The sequence below is a fragment of the Mus musculus genome, chromosome 13 (assembly GCF_000001635.26).
Source record: "Mus musculus strain C57BL/6J chromosome 13, GRCm38.p6 C57BL/6J".
Classification (NCBI taxonomy): Eukaryota; Metazoa; Chordata; class Mammalia; order Rodentia; family Muridae; genus Mus; species Mus musculus.
The window spans coordinates 107,870,743-107,896,820 of NC_000079.6; the positions used below are offsets into that span (position 1 = coordinate 107,870,743).

Sequence of the window (26,078 nt, forward strand, 5' to 3'; positions counted from 1 at the left end):
TAACCGGCACAGAGCTAACAACTTACTAGTTTTTTCATAAATTATCTGTGAATTCTAATTTAAAAAATTTGAATCCTTAATGTTTCTAGATTGCTTAAAAAGCTCAGGTGACATTGTGGCTGTGGCATCTGTAGCCTATTACTGTCCTTCTTTAACTTCTCTCGGGAGGATCACATGTAACCATCACACCACAAACAAGTGAGGTCCCTTCAGTGAGTTTCGCTCCCAGTCCCAAGGCCAAGCCCCACCTCTGCTTGCTTTCTCTAGCCCAGGGGAGGCGTGAGCAGCCACTACAGGGCTCTGTGGCTCCCTAGGTAAGGAATTCTCATCTCCTGGGCTTGTGAACAGGGAGCTAGCTAGGTCCTAACCACCACCCTCAATCTCCAAGACAAGTATCTGGTCCTATGGTAGGGAACGTGGGGCCAGCTGAGCAAGTTAATACCATTCAATAACAGCACAGAAAACTTGCCTGTGTAGCTAGCAGAAATTTTTATTAAAAAAAAAAAGTCACATTTTTATGTGACTCAAGGATTACTTTAACACTCAATTAAAAGGAGGAAAAACAAATGAATTTAAAGTACTAGCACCTTTAATTCTTCGTGATCCATGAGACCAGACAGAATATATAAAACTTAAAATCTAAGTAGCCTAACAAAAGATCTTACTTGCAGTGGAAAGCCAAAATACAGGTGTGGCCTTTAATGAATATAACTGATAATCAAGACCGAGTCTAAGAATGAAGCATGGATCAAGTTAGCGAAAGCAGCAGCCGGGGATGGAGAGGCCTGACGCTCTGGGCAAATCCCTAAACCTCCCTTAGTATCTAAAGGCCGGAGTATACCTGTTTATTCCAGGATCCACTGATGGAGCACTGTTTAAATTATGCCCTAAAGAATGCAGGGGATTGAGATGGCTCCTGTAAAGCAAAGCAATTTCTGAATCCCTCAAAGATAATGGACTGTTCTTTCACTTACCAGAAAGTGGGGTTTCCTCTGCAAGTAAAACTCCTGCCACAAGCGTAAACATGCTTGTGTGTATGTGTCGGTGTAGCGAGATAATTACATACCTCTGAGGCCTAAGTACATCTGGTGTCACATCGCACCTTAAGCATACAGTTATTTCATTTTGAGCCATTCACTCTAGAGAGTAATTACTCATCCCATAACTTGGTCATAAAAAGCAGAGCTCACTCGCTGTTCCAGCGACTGTACAGCAGAGGTGGGATTTTATACGGTACCTGTGTAAATCAGATCATCAAAACAGTGCAAAGTGTTAAAATTATGGCAAGTTATATAGACTTCTGAAGCTTTTTAACTTGTAACCAGACCACACCGAAAGCTGCAACCGCCACAAATAACCCCCGCTGGAGATGGCTAAGTTGAAAGAATGGCAACTCACTAATTTAAGAAGATACGGGAAAGCGCAAAAGCTGAGACTGGACGTTACCTAGAAAGACCCATCTAATCTTCCTCTTCAAGGACATCTGCTAAAAACAAGGGAAACCCAAGGCTGGCTTGTGTGAGCTTGGCAGACCTTTAAGGCGGTAATCTGATAGCAATAGAGTGACGGGGCAATGAGCCTCCATCACAGAACTGCTCACAACCTACAGTGCCCAGAGCCCCTCCCTTTCCTGCGGCACCAGCACTTCTGTTACACTGAGCGCCTTGAAGCATCTCCTCCAAACACTGCTACCATGTCTTCTCCTGAAAACCACGCTCTAATGAAAACGAGGACATGGGACGTTTTTCAAGCCAAATTCACAGTGTCACCAATGTTAACTGTAACTACTATATTTCTGTTAAGTCTAACAAAGAACAGAAGATATCTTAAACTAAGCACAGTATCAGCTCCAAGGAGCAACAAGGTACTACATCATGAATGGGCCATATAACCCCTACTTTGTGTAAAGATGGCTGCCACAGCATATTCAGCAGTCAGGAGACACTGTTCAAGCAGCTGTAAGATGATAAGCATTAGGGACAACGCTCAAAGACAACTCGACCTGACACATGGGACTCCTGGGGTACAGGTCCACAGCGGGCTGCCTGGTGCTACTGCTGCATAAGGATCCGGGCATCTCACGCACAGAGTAAGATGCCTTCTCAAGTGGGTAGAAACGTAAAAACCATGCTCGTAACACAAAACTGGCACTCCAAAAGTGGAGAGATTTATACAAATTTCAAATAAACGCTGACCCAATCCTGACCCCCACATACAATAAGACACTAGAAAAAGAGGCTGTTCTTCCAAGACTACCTCTAACAGTAGTAATTTCTAACAGAAAGAACTTTATACAGCAGATGCTTGGCTAGGATTTCTTACATCCATCACTCTGGCCTGCTACTTTTCTGTTTGATTAATGAGGGTGAAAAGATTAAAATGATTGGGGGTGGGACTGAAAAGGAAAAGGCAAGAAAAAACACTACTCCATGCAGACTGGAATTAGCCCACACTGTCCCCTGCAAATGGCACTATCGCAAGCCAGTGTCTACTCTGACCAAGCAGAACTGCATCAGAACTGCGGGACAGAGAAAGGAAGTGAGCTCTGGGCAAGAGTGCCACCCATCCCTCAGACCTCCCATTCACTTGCAACCTACAACTGGAAACTGGTTGCTCTTTCCCAATGTGTCAGTTTCTCAACCCATATCAACCAAACCCACATTCCAATGCAGCTAACAGTGTGGTAAGGTACTTAATATATACAAAGAATAGGGAGCTCTCATTGTCTAGGACAGTCTAACAGTGGTGGATGCAAATATACCTTCTGGGGAATTTGGGAGTAGCTCCAAGTGACTACAAATGTAAAACACGGAAATACCTTTCATGTTATTCATGTCAGAGGGGTGGGGTAAGGATAGATGAGGCAGTGCCTCCTTCTGGACAGTCAGGAAAACTAGTTCTATGGCAAAATATCACTTCTTTCTTTGAATCAACAAGCTTTTACTGAGATATCCAACTATGTGTAGCTGTCCTAGGACCCAGGGCTAGAAACACACAGACAGACATATACACACTGCACTCATGGGCCTTACAATCTAACAGGAGAAATGGGAGGGGAGAGACCACCAAAAAAAAAAAAAAATCATTAAGGTTTCAAAGGAAAGGTTTTTTATTTGTTTGTTTGTTGCCATAACTAAACAAGGTACTAACTATGCAAAGAAAGGTGCCCTAAGTGGCAGAGCAGCTTGGGCACACTCAAGGACAAGAGAAATATTAATGCAAGAGGCACATGAGGATCATGGGGAGGGCCATGCTGTGACCTGTGGACCTATGAGCAAAAGCAGGCCACTGAAGGGTCTACAAAAGGTTGATGCAAACAGCACCCTACTGGCTACGATACGTGCAGAATCTAAGAGCTGATCTCCACCTGTTCAAAGATTATATATGCACACTCATTGCATGTGCGTGCGTGCGTGCATGCGTGTGTGTGTGTGTGTGTGTGTGTGTGTGTATGTGGGTGTGGGTGCATGTGTGTGTATGGTCTGCTCTTACATAATCACGAATAAATCCAAGTACAGAGCAACTCGAGTTTTAAAGAGCTTTGTGGTATAAAATAATTGAGAAAAGCCACTAACATAGCAGCAAAGGGGAAATGCATTAACATTATACAGCTAGAAAGACTGGAGGTGAGATCCCAGGCTCCATCATCATGGCTTTCCAAGACACAGACACATAAAAAACACCCAACAGAACTGAGAAAGAAGTTGCCAGAGCAAAAGTGGTCCATGGAAGGGGCACAACCAAGACAGACTGGGCAAACAAAACTGGCAACCAGTCCATTTCTGGATAACCCACCCTGTTGTGAGCCAAACTTTGGAAATACATCCATACTGCTAAATTCTTGCTCAAATAGAATTAAAAAAAAGAAAAAAACCCCTCTGGTAAATCTTATTATACTTCAAAACTAAGTCTAAAAGTTTCAAGAGAAAGCCATCCGTGTTTTATAGATAAGTTTAACAAACTATTTATGTTAACCAGCCAATGTATCTTCAAAATGTACAAGATCTTATGGATGTCTTGAAGTTGTGCGCTTTTGCAAGTGGTCGCTGGGAGGGAGTTGTCAAAAGACTAAGTTTAGTTTTCCAAGTTTGGTTTGGGTTTTCTTTGAGGGCTGAGGGGAACTCGGTCAAACCTTGTGGCTGTTGCAAAACTCAGTTCTCCTGCTTCAGACTACCTAGGTATGACAGAGTCTTTACAAAAAGTGAAACAGCAAGTAAAAGGGCAAGGGCTCTCTTAACTCTACAAAGGTACACATACTGCCAAGGCTCCCCTGGGTAACCCACAAAGACTTTTCTGCATGGGAATGAGCCAGGCTTACCTACTCAAAGGTGTAACCACCCAATAAATGAACTGCTTTCAGAATAGGTTTTGGGTCAGAACTAGGAGAAAAGACCTTTCCAACCAGACGGAACAAAGAGGCTTTACACAACAGTCTAGTACCAGAACCCAACCATCTACCCAGTATTCATATTCTTACTAAGTCACAGCAACACATACTCAGAAAATTGAAGAGAAATAAATAGTTGGAACTTACATACCCCGGGCCTGGCATACCATCTATCATTCATTTAAATGACAGTTTCCATGTCTGCAATACACACACGGACTGATACTATTGATAGTTGGCTGTCCTGGATTTAAAATTCACCAACATTTTTTTTCCCAGACTACCAGGTTCATCATTCATTCCTAAGAAGATTTTTGTACAACTGGCAAACTCAGGCGACCTCAGAACCACATGTGGTGGAATATTTTTACATTTGTTAGCACCCTGCCTTTCAGTCCATTTGATTAGCTAACTGACGCTCCCCTCATCAAAGATGCATAGAACTCTGAAATCTGAGATTTAAGAGCAGGCATACTGATTTCTCATAAGAAACTGCCATTCGTTTCCTGCAGCTTTCACATTAAAAATGAATTCCATCGCTGAGTTCTCAAGTTCGGCTCATCTCTTCACTAACTGTAGAATCTCACAACCTACAGATCTACTGACCTTCACTGGACAGAGAGATCATGCTTCACCCCCAGTAGAAACCCATTGCACCTACATAATCTACCAGATTGTGTACTACAAAGGTACTCTGGAGCAAGAACGAGTGCCAGGCACCAGAGTGGGGGAGCACCTCTGTAATCCCAGCACTCAGGAGCTAAGACAGGAGTACTGAGTTTGAGGGCAGTCTGAACTACAGTCAGGCCCATTTTAAACACATTTTTAAAAGACATTTAAAGTTTTAGATGTGCTCAATATTGCTTCGTAACAGAAATTCAAATTTCAACTGTTCGGAGGGCAAGCTGAAAGACACTGCTCCAACAACTGTAAAGAGTTAAAAGGCAAAAGGCAACACGGGCAGTCAGGCTGCAGAAATGCAGCAGCAGATACTGCTAAAGCAGCCATAAAGTCACTGTCACAGAAGGTATCATAAGACAGACCGCCACAGAAGGTATCATAAGACAGACTGCCACAAAGACATCAAGGTACATTGTTGCACGTCAGACTTACACATACACACAAGGCAGAAGACACCCGGCCTTGGATAAGAAATCAGGGGCTGAAAAGACAAAAACTTTCAGATTCCTGGGATTCTGTCTGTCTTTGTTTTAGACAGAATCTACCTCCTCTGTAGGCCTAGCATGGCCCAGACAGAACTCCCTAAAATGAGACTGTCTCCGTCTCCTGAATGCTGAGATTAGAGGTATAGGCCATCATCCCCAGCTCCAACAATAAGATCCTAAATAACATTACAAAGCAGCCTAACAAACTATAAATGTCTGGAACCAGGAGAGTGCCTACCACCCCTGACCAGAGTTGCTTGAATGTTTTGTGCTTATTGGAACTTACCCATCACTATCACCTCGCCCCCAGCAGACACACATAGAGACAGACACACACACACGGGGGGGGGGGGGGGGGGTGGTGGCACACACATTGGGGGGGGGGGCATTTAAAAACTACAAACCATACACTTTTGCCAAAATAAATTGCAGGGGGCTGGGAGGAACAGCTCAGCAGTTAAGAGCACTGGTTGCTTCTCAGGAAGACCTGGGTTCAATTCCCAGCACCCAAAGGGCAACTCACACCAGTCTCTAACTGCAGCCCTAGGAGGATGCAACGCTCTCTTCTGGCCTCCATGACCATCAGATACGCACATGGGTACAGACATGGGCATGCAAAACACCCATACATATTTAAAAATCCGAGACAAAGAAAAACTTTAAAATAGATTTCTTAGGCATAAACCCCACAAGTTTCATAATTTCAAAATCAAAGAATCACTGCTAAGCAATAAATTACTGACACAAACCCTGACCTAATTCACACTAAAATGTAAAGAGACTCAGTCACTACTAGCTCTGTCACCAACTTCTTAAAAATATCTGAAAGTCTGAACTGTGAAAATAAAATGGGTTACTGTAAAGAGGATGAAGAAGCCAACAGTAGAGAGCTAGCCTAGCCTCACATGCTCAAGGCTTTGTGGTCCATCTTTATCCCTGAAAACGAAAAGCACTTTATAAAAACATGAAAATCTTCAATGAAACGGAAATCTGTTGCATTGTTAAGTGAATAGGTTTATGTTTTGTTTTTTGTCTCTCACTGCTGCATCCTTACTAAAAACAAAACTGTAATATGACCCAGGCTTTTGGAGTTCCTGGCTATTTGTGAAACGGCTTAAACAAAATGCCTTTTGAATACACTGCTAAGAGGGATCCATGGAAACTGAAAAGAAACTGCTCTGGCAAGTTCCAAGGAACACAGTCATCAAACACTGCCTCCAGGGGTTCTGAGGTCCACTGGTCTAACCTCTTCCAGGGGTTCTGAGGTCCACTGGTCTAACCTCTTCCAGGGGTTCCGAGGTCCACTGGTCTAACCTCTTCCAGGGGTTCTGAGGTCCACTGGTTTAACCTCTAGAACCTTGGTTTTAATCAAGCTTCTGAAAGCAAAACTGACACAACGTAACTCACCTAGTAAATCTCAATTAAATTAACAATCCAAACAATAGTCATTCATCAACTACCATGCAGTAGGTTATCATCTTCTATCAGTCATGTTAAGGCTCACAGACACACTTCTGTAGACACCCCTTGATGCCACCTGGTCACTCTCCAAGCTACACTCAAGATAACTCTCCGAGGTTATTTCAAGAAAACCTATCTGTAGAACATATAGCCTCTAGCTGCAGAAAGATGCAACATGGGAATATGACTACGATGTGATATATGTCAATGCAATTGATCCTCTACCCTCAAGACGTTCAGTTGTGATCAAATATTTGCCTTCACCATGAAAGAAATCAAACACTCTTAGATAAACTCATCCAAGTGCTCACCTTGCTCTTTTCCAAGATGCCAGGCCCGGTGGCACTCACCTGCAAACCCAGTACTCGGGAAAGAGGCAAAGATGACAGCAAATGCTGAGGTATTCTGAACTGCTCTGACAGACCCTGGCTAAAAATAATTCACATGCTTTGAAAAGCATCTCTGATTTACTATATGAGAACATAGGGCTGAGCGTAGCAGCGCATGCCGACAATCTCAATACTGAGGTGGTAAAGGCACGAGGCCACAAGTTCAAGGCCAACCTGGGCAACATACAAGACTGCCTCAAGAAGGAAGGAAAACTAAAACTATAAAACCATAATACAATCTCTGAAACATTCACTTTTCACTAAGCCATTAGACCTGAACTTTTCATAAAAAGTGAATTTCCTAGAATTCGTCCTGAACAACCTTAAGGAAGGAATCAATTTGATTTTATATCATTATGGTGTACTGCCTTAGGAAGGCGTGTCAGGTCAACGCACTAACATTAGCCTCACATTGGACCACTTTCTAGAGAATATGGGACTAATCGTCACTGCTGCTACTGGAAGCCACAGTGTCATCTAAACTACACCGCAGCTCAGCCCTAACACATTCAGCTTTCTGTGTGCCGTTGCAGGAAAGTAAGTCTTAGCCTCCCTACTGATCTCCCTGCCATTTCATATGGTGACACTTTTTATCTCTTCCCCAAAATCACTCAGAAACAAATCCTAATTTCCATTTTCAATACAGCAGATAGTCAAGTAGGTTCTTAAAAGTACAGGTGCAGCCAGGTGGTGGCGCATGCCTTCAATCCCAGCACTCGGGAGGCAGAGGCAGGCAGATTTCTGAGTTCGAGGCCAGCCTGGTCTACAGAGTGAGTTCCAGGACAGGCAGGGCTACATAGGGAAACCCTGTCTTGAAAACAAACAAACAAACAAAAAAGTACAGATGCATCTGAAAGTGTAGGGCTGGGTTTGCAAATGTGAGCTCCAGGATACAGCTAGGAAGTATGTAGAATCTAGACCCAGATCTCAGGCCTTCAGGTAGAATCCTGCTGCTCTCTAAAGAACAGTAAGTGTTTGACCATTTAACAAACCTGAAACCACAGACACGCATGAGCAAAGGGTACAGCAGGAAAAAGCTCTTGGTTTGGGGTTTTTTGTTTCTGGTTTTGGTTTTTTTTTGGTTTTGGGTCTGATGACACCTCTAATTATATAACTCAACTCTGACTCCACAACTTCAACAACAGTGGCAATTTTAAAAATGCTGAGGCACTTTAATGAGCCACGTAAACTTTGCACCTCTTGGTGCCACCACAACGCCCAAATACTGAGCTAAATATGTCCGACCCGATAAAACAACTTTTAAATCTTTCTTCTCTCTAAAATAATCTCTATAGCACATGTTTCAAGATTTATTATTTATGATGACTATTTTTAAAAGCCATTTATTTTTTTAAAAAAATTATTCTCTTTTAAAAGTACAAACTAACAGAACGTTGTAGACAGAGTATATCTCAAACTTAGTTAGACTGATGAAAAATTAAGTTTCCGACATTGGCCACCAGTCCCACAAAGTACTGGCCCTATGCCACCATGGCCTAGTGCCAGCCTGATGTAGGGCCAGGCTAAAAATAGCAGCTAAGCAGCAGCTGGAACACATAGGTCCTTCTGACGTCACTTATGTCCCTAAATCGGGGGGGGGGGGGGGGAGGGGCGCAACAGAAGGTCTGGAAGAAGTGGGAAGGAGGAGGGGAGCAGAGGGGAGGAGAAGAGATGTGGAGAGAAGGAAACAGACTGCAGGGCAAGCTAGGCTCAGAAGCTGCATGCCCTGGCTCTCGCTTGCAGCTCCATCATCGCACAGCCTCTACTGGTCGTCCCACTGTCAGCTTCACCAACTGTCCAGGGAAGGCATGTGCCCATTATCTTTGTAGGACTGAGTTGCTGATAAAAGTTCCACAATTGATATTTGGGGATGGAGAGAGGGAAGCAATAAGATCCATCAGAGATAGAAGTCAGCTTAAAAGAACGCTATTTAAAAAAAGAAAATCCTCAGGAACAGGGCAAAGTTTAGAAGATTACTTACATAAAACAGTCAGACAACAGGTTTCTAACCTCTGAGGTACAGGATTTATTTTACAATGGGTATTTAGCAGAGCATTTCTTTTAGAAACCAGGTAATGAGCTAGGCATGGTGATGAGCACCTCTGATCCCAGTGCATGGGAGACGGAGCAGGTGGATCTCTGAGTTTGAGGACAGCCTGGTCTACAAAGTGAGTGCCAGGACAGCCAGGGTTACACAGAGAAACCTTGTCTGGGGGTGGGGGGGAGAGAAAAGGAAGAAAGGAAGGAGGAGAGGACAAAGGAAGTAATGCAGCCTTCAACCTGACCAAGTCTTTATTAAGAGAAGCACTGTCCTCTGTACCTAAACTATGAAACAACTGTCCTTCACATATCAAGATATTGGAATGCTAGTTGCCTCAGCAAATATTTAGTGGGTAAAATGAGGTACAGTATTCTAAATTGTGCTGACATAAAGAATCAAAAATGCAGAGGCAAACATGACGGATCAGCAGTTGAAAAAGTGCTTGGTGTGGAACTGGAGAGAGGGCCCAGTGGTTAAGAGCACTGGCTATTCTTGCAAAAGACTAGGTATTGATTCTTAGTACCCACACTGTGGCTTGCAACTGCCTGTAACTCCAAAACAGGGGATCAAATGCCCTCTTCTGGCTTCTGCGGGCACTACATGCATGTGGTACATACACATATATGCAACCAAAACACTCATACACATAAAATTAAATAAAACTGAAATAAAAATATTTTTAAAGAATGCTTCCTGCTCTTGCAGAGAACCTGGATTTAGTTCCCAGCATCTACATGGCAGCTCACACTCACCTGTAAGTCCAATTCCAGGGAATGCAATGTTTTCCTCTGACCTCTAATGACTTCTGCATGCATGAGATGCCCGTAAGTGCAGGCAAACACACATACACATAAAATAAACAACTAAACCTTTATTTAAAACAAACAAACAAACAAAAAGAATTTAAAACCTGCTCTCAAGGATCATCTTTATAGTATCGTCTTAGGGATATTTCTTCTTGTAAAGGTCTAATATTAATTAACAATGAAAACCCTTCAAATAGACTGTTAAGTAAGGCAAGATCAGGCAGACAGTCACCTGAATTTTAAGCACATTAATTCACTTAATGAGCCTCCAATTTATCTGATCAACTTATTGGGTTTTAAGAGTTTAAATGTACTGAAAGGTTCTGCTGTGTCCTACCAATTAACATCTGGGCACAACAACTGTACAGATGAAGCTATAAAATTATCTCATTCAAAGAAAGTTGATTGCTCTGCCAGCACTAGGAAGTATCATTGCTAATCACAGTTACTGTTAAAGGGCCTGAAAAGGAAAAATGTAATTCCTTAAATATACTTTGAGAACACTCTCTGCAGCACACACGTGACCAACGCAATCTTCAAGTTACTCCTTAACAGTTGAGCTTCTCCTGGAAGTTGATTAGTCACCTAATACGAGCTGAAATTCAGTAGAAAGACAATAAAAGACGCATTTAGCTGCAGATGTAGCTTGGTGGTAGGCAGGAACCAGAGGGTTTGGGAGAAGAAGGGATGACTGGCTCTGACAGACATTAGAATCCAAGCTACAGTTAACATTTGACCTTCAGATCTCCATGAAGGCCCTCTGAAAAGCAGCGAATGACTGTAAGCTTGAGAATAATCTAGAATCAGTAGCCATACTGAGGACACACCACAGGCAGGGCCGAGTAGGCTAGCAAAGCACTCGCCAAGGAGGTCAGCCTGGTCTACAGAGCAAGTTCCAGGGCAGCTAGGGCCACACAGAGAAATCCAGTCTCGAAACACAAAATAAAAGCAAAAAGAATAAGGAGAACAAGACCTAGTACACATTGCTAATATCTTTATAAATTTAGCTTTTACTACTTTATAAAAATGTTACAGTAGACTCTTGTGAGACATGCTGATTTAACAAAGAACTGCCCCAAACCATGGGAAAAAAATAAAATCTTTTTAGAAGTTCAACACTTGACTGGAAGGAGAAAAAAGCATATATGGGTATAATCCTGAAGAGCTTTGAATATTCCCTCCCCAGAGGAGGAGGCAGCTTGCCGACGAGAGCAGGGAGTTATGTACAAATGTTTTTTTCAAATATGAGTACGACTATAAACACATTAAATTCACACCACACTTCTTCCTTGTGTTACGACTGTGCTGTGTGTAAGCACTGCCCACTTTAAGTAAATTCTCTATTACATGCGTGTCTGCATGCACTTTCCCTGTGCACAGAGCTGGAAAAGTTTTGTGCCATAGCAGACACAACTTTTCATGGATTTTTTTATATCATAGCATTACTAACTCCAACCGCTACTACTGTTTAGCAATAAATAGCACTTAATGTGCACACTAACTGAACTGAAGCCCTTAGACTTTAGCCTGAAATAGAACACGTTTACAACACTCCCATAAAGTAACTTCACCAGCATTTGCATCAATTCACCTTCACAAAGTGCTGCTGTCCCTTCTGAGATTACCCAACGGTCCCAGGGATCCAAGCGAGTGGAAGCTGTGGAAACCAGAAGTCACTGTTTTCTGCCACATATGGCTTGCTCTGAACAGAAAAATCAGGAAAGCCAAGCATGGTGTTTCACAAGGATAATTCCACCACCTGGGAGAGAGGCTGAGACAGTATGGCTGGGAGCTCCAGGCCATCCCAAACCACGTACGTAATGAGTTCTGGTCCAGCCTGGGCTACAGAATAAGATTCTTGTCTCGAAATACATATTCAATAAAATGAAAATCAAGAGAAGCTGAAGTAAATGGTATCTATCTCTAAAAGCCTTTCTCTCTCACGCACGCACGCACGCACGCACGCACACAATGATACAAATAACGCTCTACTGTGTTTTGTATCTTTTGATAGAGGAAAGCTTCTGCACACTGCACAGGGTCACTTGAGATGGCCATGCCCTGGCCTGTCTCCTTTTCTACTTATATTTACCTCAAAACTCTCACTTCACAGTTCCACAGAAATAGGCCAGGCATGGGACTACACACCTGTAATTCAGCACCTAGAAGGTTTAGGCAGGACAATCCTGAGATCAACGCCACTATGTGAGATGCTGTCAGAGGGAGGGAGGGAGGGCGGGCAAGCATTTCAAAGACGGAAAATCTCTGCCAGAGCCTTTACAAACAAACAGCCTCGTACTATTTGTTAGAAAGTCCGTGTTTCTGTCTGCTTAAAACAATAGCAGAATTCACACTGCTTTCTCTCCAAAGCTTACTTTATCCCTCTTTCCTAGATGTGGAAAGAAAGAAAATTACCCTATTTTTAAAGAAATTAAAACCATGTGCAAACATTCGGCAGTACACAGGACATTGATTTAAAATTAGATGCCCAGGCGTTTTCAATAAATCTAACCAACACTTTACTGTTTGAGGAATCGCTAAGCCGAAAAACAGAAGTGCTTTTCCATCAATCAAGATAACATTCTTTTTCTCCAAAGTATCATTTGATATTAATTTCTTAGGAGACAAAGTCATCCTGCTTAATTACTTCAACTCACTTTTCAGATGTGTAGTAACCTGCACACGTGTACAGTCAAAAGGAAATAAAGCAAGATAGATATAAATTAGGCTTTTCACTGAGCAATTTTTTTAGTTATACAATGGTAATTTAAAAGGTAATGAAAATGTCATTTGCTTTATTTCTAAGACAATCACATTTCCTAATAAGACTGTATGTCCCATTTAGCCTAACAATTTAAGTCATGGCAGTTGGAGTTGAATGTCTCCCCTATGAGGTTTCCTAACACTAAATGAGTTGTTTTATCACATGTATGTTAAAGTAGGCTTCTTCGAGATACCAAACTCATTCTGATGCACTGAGGAAAATTTACAGTCTAACACAAAACAGAAAGAGTGAAGATCCAAGCCAATCATGTAGCTTTTAAAAGGGATTGCTTTCTTAAAAGCCATCCTGTTCTGTGCACATATTACCAGCAGAAATCACACATCCCTAACTAACTGCTAAGCATGAGTGTGATGGGAGATCCTGGCCCAGCATTTCTCCTTATGAAACATCAGAGCAAAGGAGGAGACAGCAAGCAGCTGGCAATGACAAAATGAGCATCTTAAATGCAACAAGGACATACTTAAGAGAATAAGAAGCTCCAATGTTTGATTAATTGCAGTAATTCTCTTCCATTAAAGGCCATGGCTCACAGGCATCCTGATGTTTCCAAAAGAATAGCATCGAAGCCTAGCGCTTTCCAAAGAACTGAAATTTAACACAAAAGGGAAAAAAAAGAGACAGCCTCTGCAGTCCAAGAGTGTACTCATAACACAACTATTTAGCAAGGAATTACAAGGCCCGGCTGCAGATGTGGCTCTATGGTAGAACACTTGCCTAGCATCAAAGAGACGCGCCATTCAACCCCTAGCAGGAAAAACAAACAACAGCAAGGCTGAAGCAAAAATAGAAATGACTGCTTAACCAAAGTCTGCAAGTCCATCTTCCAGTATTGTTGATGTGTGTGTGTGTGTGTGTGTGTGCGCGCGCGCGCGTTGTGTATAGCCATGGGATGTATACATTGTTCATGTGAATGTATATACGTCTGAGTATACCTATGTGGAGGCCAGAGGTCAACAATGAGTATGCATCTCAATTACTCTCCATATTATTTTTTGAAATAAGGTTTATTACTGAACCTGGAGCTCACCAGTTCAGCAAGGCTGGCTGTCCAATAAGCTCCAACAATCCGCCTGGCTCTTGCCCTCTGCCTGCTGGGGTAAGAAATGTATCCTCCTTAAGGGGGTACTGAATGTCCAAATTCATGTCCTCCTGCTTGTTCACCAAGCACTCTACTGACTGAGCCATCTCCTCCCTCCCTCCTTGGATCTGTGTCTGAGCCCACTGAACAGAGAGAGAGTTCTTCACTGGACCAGTACCAGCTGTCATGGAAGCATCTCTAAACATCAAGCACTCCTCACCTAGCAGGTACTGAAAAACTGCAAACCAACCTCTCACGTCACACACAAACACAAGTGAATGCTTCCACAATGTCCTCCTCTCTGCACTCAATACACTTGCTCCGTAGCCAAAAGGCTGGGGTGGGGTTCAGTGGTGGAGCATTTGCCTCCCATGTCCCTGCGCTTAGTCCCCCTGAAAAGCAGAAATAAATTAGCATACAGTGCTATACAAAATTGTTCCCTATTATTTCACCCTTGAAAGTGAGTGCAATAAAACAAGACATCTAAAATACACAACTCTGAAAGTAAATTTAGAATCTCATCTTTATACAGTCATCTTTGGTCAATAAAGAAAATAAAAACACTCTAGTAAAGGCCAATATATTAACTGACTAAAATTTTTACTCATTTTAATTTCAATACATATTCTCCTTGTGCTTTCCTGTCTTCACTCCACCACCCCCAGCAAAAAAAAAAAAAAAAAAAAAAAAGAATATATGAGCTAATCTATTAATAAAATGCAAGCAGTACTTTTCTCTCCCAAAAGCAACTACCAAAGAAAGAAATAGCCAAACTCCTTCCTTCTCACACACAGGGCTCTGGTTGTGCTTAAGTTTGCCTTGGTTCTAAATAAATACTGTAATCAAAATAAACTTTGAAAAAAATACATACCCGTCCCTCAGAAAGAACAATCATCCCTTCACACACACACACTCACAGGACAAAAACACCAAAAAAATACATTATAACTCAAAGATTAATCATCTTTAGTTCTGAAAACGTGGCTGCATTAAAAGAGAACTAAATCCTCTAAAACTTACCGGTCCACTCAACCCCTTTCTCCAGACACTGCTGTACCAGTCTTTTGTTTTTTTTAAACCTGTGTGTAGTTTTTGTTTTGGGTTTTGTTTTTTCCTGGAACAAGACCTTAATATATAGTCCTAGCTGGCTTGGAACTCACAATGTAGAACAGAGTACCCTCAAACTCAAGAGACTCCCCACCTTGAGTGCTGGGATTAAAGTCATGAGCCATCACACTTGACCTAACTACTCTGTTAAAATTTACTTTTGTTCATAGCTGCATAGTACTCCAATCAGTTCTTGACCAAATCCTATCTGTCAGAAATCGAGAATGAGCCCAACTTTTCACTGCTGCAAAGTACATGCAGTGGGCGTTCTCATACAGAACACTTTTATTCACCACTATCACAATCATCTATAATCCTATAGTTTATAAATGCCTAACTTTGGTCAAACATGCCATAAATATCTACTCCAAAGATTTTACTTGCTTTACGATGTTTTCAGACCAACAGAAAACTTTTAAAGATTTTTTTCCAATTAATCTGTCTTTGCCTTTGATTTTAAGTCATATACAAGAGGGTCGGACAAAAACCTGGGGGAAGCTGCTCAGGTGTTATCTCGGAAATTCTTGCTTAACTGAGATCGAGCGAGATTACAGACCAACAGAGACCCTTCTTAACAAAAAGCATCCTAATTTAGCAAAAATAAGTAAACACGTTTCTATAAAACTTCCCTATATCCACCAAAGAGCAATTATTAAATACAATGATTTATATCTAATAATTCAATAGCACTTGCCAGTGCAAAGGTTTAGTGTATTTCTGAAAATCTACCCACCAAGCTTCATTTTTAACAAGCCCAATTCCCTACCGCTCAAGCCTTGGACAAGCTTTGTAAGATAAGGCCAACAACTAGGCTTCCTATGTGACCAGCCTTCAGGAACACTTCCTGTACAAATCCAAATTGTCAACAGCAGAAAACTGTCTATAATGACATCAATATAGTATTCTGTTCTTTTCCATCTTAGTTTTTGGAGTTGTTTTGGTTTTGGTTTGGTTTTGACTTGGGGGAGTGGAGGGGTGACTCTACAGCAATTCACAAATATAAGCTTCTTAAAGTATACTAACTCCAGCCACCACTTGATGCTAAGTTAGATATTTAATCTAGCTGGCCTCCCCACTCATCAAAGGTGGTCAAAACCTGATTCTACCTTTTCTAGCTCACAGTGCCAGCTGCCAGACATTTATTTAACAGCCTTCCATCTCGATGCTCACTGGCACATGTTAGAAAACTAGGATGTTAAAGAAACTGGCAGAACTTAGAGAAGAAAGGGGGGAAAAAACGTTTTTTACACAATTTGTACCGCATTTGTTTAGTACATTTGTAAGTATTTCCAAGAGGTCAAGTCTTCAAACAGTACTAGAAGTATGCTTGCTTCTTCAAGTCCACCTGGCCAACTGCACTCACTCAAGAGGCGGCCCTCCCCCTTTGGGGACTACTGACAAAGTTACTATTTTCTTTTACAACTTGCTGTTAACCCTAGCCTCTTCCACTGAAGGCAAAGCCCACGCTGTGTGTCTGTCTCCTAGAGAAGATTGCATCTTTTATTTATCGCCCCTTGGCTTTATTTTCACAGTGAATTCCTGGCTTAAATGCAATCAGCCAAGAAACCCTCCCTATGTGCTCTCCTGTCATTCCTCATTGCTCACAAGCAGAGTCAAACACAGCAAGGGGAAAGGGGGGGGCGGGGGCCACGACGCAACATTGCCAGCCAAGCCATAAAAATTCAGACTCCAGTTAGTTATACTCAGAGACCATGCATTTGATTCAATCGGCTTCAAACCGGCAGGGAAAGAGGAGAAGGTGGGCGGGGGGTGGGGGTGGTGGGGTGGGGAGTGTAACTAGAAAGAATGTTAATTAGATTTTAAAGGGGAAAAGGTGGGGGTAAGGATGGATAGCCTCAAAAACCAACCCCCCTCTTCGAGGGAAACGGTGCTGAGCAACACTGAGGGCTGTCTTTGGAAATAAATGACCATGCAGAAAATCACGTTTTCAGATTACATTAGAATTCAAATTAACCAAACAGGATTAAAACAAATCTTCTGTGTCGGGGCCACTGTCCAGACCCCCACTCCACTCCCAAGGAAAAGGATAAAAAGATTGGACCATAGAGAGAAAAGAACAAGTTAAAAGAGAGAGAGAGAGAGAGAGAGAGAGAGAGAGAGAGAGAGACGGACAGAGGCAGACACAGCCTTTCAAATCTATCAATCCTCATTCATTTGCTTCGGGGTTCATCCCTACAATTTCAACCAGTGTGGGAGGGGGGTTATAAAATACGCCTTCAGCAATCCGGAGGAAAAATATGGGGACAGGGAGGCTGCGCTGCAGCATTGTTCACTTCAATCCAGTTCAAACGTTCCCGTAACTATGGCTGGAAAAGATATCTAATCAGAAGAAAAAGAAAAGCCCCGCGGAAGGCAGAGGGATTTGAGAAAACTCTCCTGGTCTGTCAGAGAAAGAAGGGCTGTGCAGCTTTAAATCACAAGCCCTTCTCTCGCCTTTGTCAAATATCTTCTACTTTACAAGCCCTGAAAAGAAATAAAGAGGCTCTTTTGTTTGCTTTCCCCTTTTCGGAGGGTGACAGAAAATTGAAAGGGGCACAAATAAACCCGAAAGGAGAACAAACTGCCGGGAGGTGCGGGGCGCGCAGCAGCGCAGGGGCGCAGGGGCCGCGGGGCCCCTCGGTGCGGACGCCGGCCGCGGGTCACAGCGTCGGCGGTGCTGCCCGCTCCCTCAGCACCGCGCCCGAACCCCGGGCTCAGGCAGAAGTCGGGCGGCGGGGTGCCTCACGGGACGGAGAAGCGAGAGCGGCGCCCCTCAGCGGCCCGGCCGGCCGTCACTGCCGGCCGGGGTGGCTCGGGGACCCGGACGCGGACGCCGCGGAGCTCGTTGCAGACACCTTAAAGCAGCCTGAGTACGAGGGGCCGGCCGGCTAGCCGGCCGGCCGTCGGAGCCCCGAGCGGAGCGGTGGCCGAGCGGGGTTGAAGGGATCGCCACCACCCCACCTCGGACCGCGGGGCGCGGAGCAGCGCCAGAAGAAAGGACGCGAGCCGGGCAGTGCAGAGCGAGCGCCCCGGTCGGCATTGTCTGCGGCCCGCGCCCCCTCCCCCGCGCCGCACGCCCCAGCCCGAGCCCCGCGGCCACCCGCGCCTTTGTCCACGCCCGCCCCGCACACCCGCACTCAGCCTGCCGGACAGACGACCGGGACGCCGACACCCACCACCCCGCCACCGAGGGGCGCGTCCTTGCTGATTCATTTCCCACTCGCGCTAGCCCGTCCGGGGAGACGGGGGCGGGGACCAGCGGGAGGAAATGGGCGCTCCGCTCCGGGGACCGTCCGAGTCGCCCGCTGCTGCACCGCGCGCGCCCGACCCGAGGCGGCCCAGGGGATCGGAGGGGAGACCCTGCCCTCCCCCACCCCCGAGGGACAGGAGGACAGACCGAAGGACCGACGGCCCGCGGCAGCCCCGTGACTCACCGACTTGCAGGACGTTGTCTACGCAGCCACTCTCCAGCAGCGCGATACCCCGGCGGAAGGGCAGCCGCGTCTCGTCGCCGCCGTCCGCAGCGCTGGCCGCCCCCACCGACGGGGTCCCGGTGCCCGCGGCGACGGCGGCGGCGGCGGCTGAGGTGGCGGCCGGCGAGGATGAGGAGCCGCCGCGCCGCCGCGCCGCGCCCGTGCTGCCGCCCGCCGCCGCCGCCGCTGTCGTCGCCGGGGCCGCCCGCGGAGCCGCCGCCGGTGTTGAAGGACGAGTACATGCAGATCTCCCGCTCACTGCGGGGAAAGGACCAGTAGACGATGCGGCGCTGCACCGGCTCCGGGATGCGCTCGAAGCGCTCCTCCACGCGCTGGAACGGCCACTTCTCCGCCACCCTGCGCGCTGCGATGTCCAGCAGAGACTCGGGGCTTTGGGTCTTGCCCGGCGGCAGCAGCCCCAGTGCCGCGCCGCCCCCGCACGCCGCCGCCGCCGCCGCACCGCCCGCCCGCGGGCCGGGCCGACAGGCAGAGCTGTAGCCGCCACCCGCGCCGCCGCCGCTGCTGCCCCCACCACCGCCGCCGCCGCCGCCGCCGCCGCCCGGCCGGCAGCAGAGCCGTTTCGCGGGAGGAGGCTGCTGTCCGCGCTCCGCCATGACCGCGCCGCTTCTAACCCGACAGCGGAAGTGCCGGGACCCTATAAACGGCACAAGGAAGCGCGACACGCACACGCCGTGGCGACGCCACGCTGCCATCTAGGGCCCGCCGCTCCTTGTAGGGGCACGGGAGGTGTGGCCTAGGCCGTGACGACATCGCCGAGGAGGAGCGCCGATAGGGAGAACCTAGGGGAGGGGGCGGGGCCTATGCAAATCACTGGGCTGAAACATAAATAGAGCGCTCCGTGGACACGGGGGTGGCGGGGGCACCCGGGTTGGGTGCCCGGTGGGCTGTGAGAATGTCAGGCTGCTGTGACGCGGGAGGCGGGGCTCAGGCGGGGTTTCCGCGGGAGGGGTCGGGCCGTCTGCCAAGGGGAAGGGTGGGTGGGTCTCTGCGCCCCCTGTCTACTCAACTTAGCCCTCCAGCGCCCTGCCTCCTTTTGATGTCCGCCGAGCGTGGACGCTCCTCGTGGGTCGCCGCGGGGCGGGGAGGGGGGAGGGTTCCGGACTAAATGGAGGGCGGGCCGACTGCTCGATGCCCCACCCCCCAGTCAGCCGGCCCCGCGGGGAAAAGCCTCTGGGCGGAGGAGGCGCTTTCAAAACAAAGAAATGCTGCGTGAAGCCCCGGGGACGCGGCCGAGAGGAAGGCGGGGGAGGCGCGGCCCAGGCCGCCTGCTTTCCTTCCAACCCGGCGAAGCGAACTTCCCCCACCCTCGGCCGTGGCTGCGGCGCAGGGGGGAAAGGGAGGAGGGCTGAGCTCAGCCACTGTTTTCCACTTCACTTTTCGCCGACCCAGGTGGGGAAGGGGCGCGGCTGCCCCGCGTAACTGCAGCGCACCCAGCCCTGAGCCCCGGGTTCGCTCCGGCCCGGTGACACGCCAGGGAGCCGAGTCGATCGAGCGCCCGGACACGCGCAGCGCTCGGATGCTGCCCCGCAGCCGCTGGACGCGCGTCCCGAGCCGGCCGCGCCGCCCTGCCCCGCCCCGCCCTCGCACTCTTTCAGTCCTTCGGGCCAAGAAGCCGGCCCGCCCGGCTTCACCCCAGAGCCCCAGTCGCCCTCTGCCGCGACCTGCTGCAGACCCAGGGGGTCGGGCCGCTCACTTAGAGCGCACACACGGGCAGAGAGGATCGCGCAAACTCTCCAACGCGAGACGGTTGTCGCTCACGGCCGCCCGGTGGCGGACAACAGCCGCGGGCGCTCTGGAATCTGCGGCGGGGCTGAGACCTGGAGTCCTTGGCGCTCCGGACGCGCGCTGCGCTCCCTGCAGCATTGGCGGCGCCCGACCGGCGGGTCCTCCCCGCTGCAGGGCAGCAGGAGAGCGAGCAGCGCTGGGAGACGGTGCCCGGGCGCCAGCGGAGGCGGAGAAACGAGTCCCCGTCTGAACCGGGAACCCTGCGGACATTGTTCTTCGCACTCTGCAGAGCTTGGTTAGATCTCAGCCAAGCCGCAGGCTTAATGACCACGTTAGACACTCTGACTTCTTGCTCCACCTTCTGTTTTTACTGTAAACAGTGTTAGAGATACTGTCCTATTGTTGGAGATAAGCCCTAGCTCCTCTGACACTTTCGCATATTGGCTACTCCCCACTGCCTACCTGGTCTGAATTTAAAGCAACTACGCGCGTCGGCGTTGTAAAGAAAATTGCCCACTCAAAGCGAAGGCCGCCCGAGACATTGGACGTGATCCATGTCGGGCATCGGGAGCCCCAGGCTAGAAGTCCCTGGAGACAGGACGCTGGCAGACTTTCCATAGCTGCTTGTTAGGAAAATTTTGGTGACATGTTTTTGTATATTCATCCAGTATTTTTCTAGGCACCTCCTCGGTGCCTAGGAAAAAGCCGGACAGAAAACTGGAAGAGCTTTATGGGCAAGCGGAAGAGGAAGTCCCTTTCCTCCGGTTGTTTAATATCTATATCTCTTTAAGAAATAATTTTAAGAGACTTTAAAACTTAGAGTATCGGAGCAGAAAGAAGGGTGAGCCCTAGTCTGTCCTCAAAAAGTCACGACAAAAGCGTGTGCAGTACAGGTCGCTGAACATTTCCACCCGTGTACACGGGTCTCTGAATTAGAAAGTTAAAAAGGACAGAACTGATGTCCTCGGACAGAATTAATGACTCATTCAGGGTCAGATGCGGTGTTGGTGGGAGGGATTAATTTCCGTTACCGGAAAATACATACCTTTAGAGGGGGCTAACATTTAAAGAATTTGATATCGCAATGAACTAAAAGAGGCTGGATCTAAGACATGGACCTTCCCTGGAGGGATCCAGTCATTTTTTGTTAAGTTTTTTCTGGGAATGGAACATAGGCCCTCCAGCGTCAATGCTCTTGGGCTGAACTATACCCCCTAGCCCTGGGGCAATCCAGCTTCATTTTCTAATTCAAAGAAAGCCCAAGGCCACTGAAGATGATCTAACCCTACTTGATCTCCCTGGGGTCTCAAACACTGCCCACTCTTCTTTTGAGTGGTTCCCCCCATTCTTGGGTTTCTCTGGCATCCTGTTGTCTCTTCTGTTCTGGACTCTGTTTCTGTCTCTTCCTCTCTGCCTCATTTGTTTGTTGTTTCTCTTCCTCCAAACTTTAATGTGCCCTCATCCTACAGCCTATTATGATCGACTTTTGATGACACCCCGTGGAAAGTCAAACCCAAAAACCTTGGCTCATCTCTTCTCAGTGTCCAGATCACAGCGCTCACCATCAGAGTGCCTATTTCAAACTTAAAGTACTCCCTTTCCGCTGCATTTCTTGTCTCCCAGGGTGACCTATCAGGGTCCCCCATGCTGCAGCAGTCCCCCTTTGATAACTTCTTTGATGCAGCCCCCCCCCCCCCCCGCCCCCATTCACTTTCGGTGTTGACTATCCCAGCCCCTCTCACTGCTCACAGGTGTTTCTTTTTGCTGTGCAGGGCCTTGTTGCTGACTGGCGTGTCTGTGTAGCCTATCCTCTCCCCCCCCCCCCCCCCCCGCAAGTCCCTTGAAATGGCTCTTATGCTGCCTACTGGGAAGAGACCAGAGTGACTATGATCTGTCTCGACCAAACCCAACTTTCCAGCCTTGTCTTTGAAAATGCAACTGAATTTTTCCCCCCAGTTCCTCAACAGGAATGCTGTTATGTCCCAACAGGACATGCCTGCCCCACACATTTGCTCAATACATTCCTGAGGCCTGAAATCTCTCTCTCTCTCTTTCCTCTTGGAATTTGTTAAATTCCTCCCCTTCCTTCAAGGACTTGCTTTAAAGGCCACTTCCTCTGGAAAAACCCACCTTGGTGTGTGGCTTCTCTCTAAGCACCCTTACTACTTTCTGTCTTAAGACATTTAGACCATTGCGCCAAGTATCACCCCGCTCCGAGCTACTGTCTTCTCTTTCTTGCCAGGTTACAAGTTCTCTGAGCCGTTGGGATTATGTCTGCTTCTCCAGACCCTCTGAGAGCCCCTTCCCCTGCTACACCAAGCTTTCTCCCCATAGCTAGCTACTCCCATGAACTTGGTGACTTGTACGTATGCCATCTTCTGCTGCTTCTTCTGCTGCTTCTCTATTTTAAGGATTCATGGTTGTTATTTTCCTGCTACTCGTATAAATTATTACTAAATTACTTACAGTTTCCCTTTCCTACCAGGCCTCTACCCAAGGGACCAAACCAGGATTGGAGCCATGTCCGGTGTCTACCATTAGGCAACGGTAGGGAACCAGACTGCTGAAAGGGCTATAACTCATCCTGGTATCACAGAACCCCACATCACAGTGAGGTCAGAAGATAGGCTCCCCGGTCAACTCCATAAAAAAAAAGTTCTCCCCGTAGCTGAACCGATGAACTCAAGGAAGAAAACCCCATCTATTCCCAAGCACCAAAAACAGCACCTGGCCCATGTGACTGGGTGCATGGCTGGATGGATAGCAGGCCTGCAGGAAGACACAGGACTCTAAGAAAGGAAGGAGTCCTTGCCTGAGATCTAACAGGGCTCCTCTCACTTCTTAGCCTGTAATCACACAGGAAGCAGAGGCAGGAGGATGAGGCACGCAAGGCCAGCTTGGGCTATTCAGCATGAATTTCAAAGAAATGAAAACTGAAATCTTTGAATCGAATTAGATACCAGTTGATCAAATCCCCAAAGCACTAATTTTCCTGCACACATAGAAGAGGTGTGTAAAGCCCACACCCTTGGACAGGGGATCTGAAGTTAACACGTGAGTTTTGAAAGTTACTCTTTGGTAGTCAGAACTTCACACAGTCCCAGTATTTAGGACTGCAGGAAAAGAAAACCACATTGCCTCATTATTACTAGTCATCTCAGCTAATTAAGATAATAATTTGCCATTAGCAGGAAGATTCCAAGACATGGAAATTGGATTACATCTAAGGAACTTCAAGCCATTTGCAGACAGACACAAAGCTATGCTCATTTTAATGCTATTTTTCATACTGGGATATATTTTTTTTTTGTATAATAACCAAAGTCAATAATGTTCCATGGAATATAATTCAATTGTTTAGAAGGAAATAAAAGCCTCAAATAGCATAGTTAACCTCTGAACCAAGCATTAATCTCCCCTCCAATGGAATGACAGATAATTCCATGTTGTGTGGATAAAAGGGATGAAGAATAGGGTCTTGGAGATGACAATTCATCAATAAGAAATGCCTGTAATGGGAAAATGCCCAGGGAATCTTCCAGCCCAGTCGTTTCTACCAAATAAACTCAGGCCAAAGTAGAGAGTGCGGAGTGATGGAGAACTAGCCAGTTTAGAACAACTGCTCCATCTTCAAAGAGGAGAAAGTTTGGAAACTCTTTTTCTCTTTGTTAAATCCCAAAGAATCAAGCCACTAATGTCTTCCTGTGTTTTCAAGAGTGACCACAGACACAGTGCTTGGGACCTTTACAGATAGCTCAGTGCCCCAGCAACTTTACCTAAGAATCAAATAAGGAAACTGAGGCACAAAGAATTTTGCCAACGATTATGTGGTCCAGTCGAGCAAAGACTCAAACTTGAGTTCATTGCCAGAGCTCATGGCGTTAGTCAGCATTTCTTAAACTTGCCAGGTCCTAAGAACCCCCCCTCCCCCTCCCCCTCCCCCCAGCACTTGTTAGAAATACAGACTTCCCTCAGCTCTCTTGAATTTCACTTTCCACCAAGATGTGGTGAGGCCTAGAACCGATCCTTTTGATCCTTTTAACCCGTGCCACGGATTCCTCAGAATAGGAAAAGCCTGGAATCATGCTGTGCTTCCCTGTCACCCTCTGGTCCTTGCCATCTTCTCCCTAAGTCTGTCATGAGACTATTGTTCATGTACTGAGTGGCCACTCTCTCTCTAGCCTAAGAAAATCTGTTCTGTTGGAACAGGAAACTTTGGTTACACTCCAGAGTTCTGGAAAAAAAAAAAAAAATCTGTCGTCTCAACTCAACGTATTCCAAGGACTCAGGTCAGCAATTCGCTTGACAAGTTTACTTTGTATTTTGAAGTTTCTGAAAATTTGACTCGATCAGCTCTCCAGAGGCATTGCATTTGCTTTCTTCAGTGGGTAGTCTCATTGTCAAGTTGAAAACTTAGTTGTGAATATAGTGGGTGTGTGCAGTCTTGGTCTTGTGAAAGTGGCCCCGACTATGGTGGTACTAGTCTGCCTTCCAATTCAAAGTATAATGGTGAGGTGAAGCTCTTTTGTAGCGAACCATCGCAGCACTGGTGTGTCTGTGAGACCTGACAGCGGCCTGAAAGCCTAATGATTACCAAGGAGGAAATGCTGCACACAGTTACAGCCTCAGCCGGGCTGTGGTGGCTCACACCTCTAATCCCAGCCCTTGGGAGGCAGAAGGAGGCAGATTTCTGGTCTACAGAGTGAGTTCCAGGACAGCCAGGGTTACACAGAGAAACCCTGTCTTGAAAACAAAACAAAACAAAACAAAAACAAAAACAAAAACAAAAAACAGTTACAACCTTCTCACTTTTGCCTTTGAAAACTTACTTTTCATTAAGTATTTTAAGATCATGATCAGTTATAACTCAATATTTAAGTGGATAAGGACGTTTACTTCAGTTTCTGCCCATGTCAACCAGGAAAGACAGAGCTCCCACTTTTAAAGACTGTAAAGGCAGAAAAGAATCACAGTTTAAAATATTAATAACCCCAATTTCCATTAATTTACTCTTTTTTCATCTCTGATAAGTGATATGATACAAGGCAGACATATTTAGGACATTCTAAGAACGATAGTATGGAACCAAAGGCTCTCATGTATGAAGGACACATTTGTAGAAAATATCCTCCCATGTGCCTGGAGGGATGGCTTAGCAGTTAAGAACACTGACAAGGCACCTGGGTTTGATAGCCATCTGTAACTCCAGTTCCAGAGGATCTGATGCCCTCTTTTGACCTCCAAGGGCACTGAAAGCAGGCAGTACACAGACATATGCGGGCAAGATACCCATACACATAAAAAATGATCGTGAAAAAAAAATCAGTTAAAAGAAAAATGTCATTCTAGAAATCGCCTTTTGCCAGGAGTGGTGGCACACACCTTTAATCCCAACACTGAGGCAGAGGCAGGAAGATTTTTGTGAGTTCAAGACCCATTTGGTCTATGTAGCAAGTTCCAAGCCAGCATGGGACCCTGTGTCAGAAAGGAAAATAGAAAAGGTAGGACATGTTGGTACGCACCTTTAATCCCAGATCTCAGGGGGTAGAGGTGGATCTCTGTATATCTGAGGTCAGCCTGTTCTACAGAGTGAGTTCTAAGACAGTCAGTTACATAAAGAGATACTGTCTCGAAATAAT

General features: G+C 46.3%; 1 protein-coding gene across 1 annotated transcript in view; it reads right to left on the bottom strand.

Annotated features, from left to right (window-relative positions):
* Zswim6 (zinc finger SWIM-type containing 6) overlaps positions 1-19,322 on the bottom strand; it is a 165,448-nt gene extending 146,126 nt beyond the window's left edge. Inside the window, 5 exon segments of the mRNA NM_145456.3 lie at positions 18,655-18,836; positions 18,839-18,841; positions 18,844-18,849; positions 18,852-18,860; positions 18,862-19,322. Coding sequence (NP_663431.3) covers positions 18,655-18,836; positions 18,839-18,841; positions 18,844-18,849; positions 18,852-18,860; positions 18,862-19,307 — 646 coding nt within the window. The 5' untranslated portion in view covers positions 19,308-19,322.
* Positions 19,323-26,078: the final 6,756 nt, after the last annotated feature.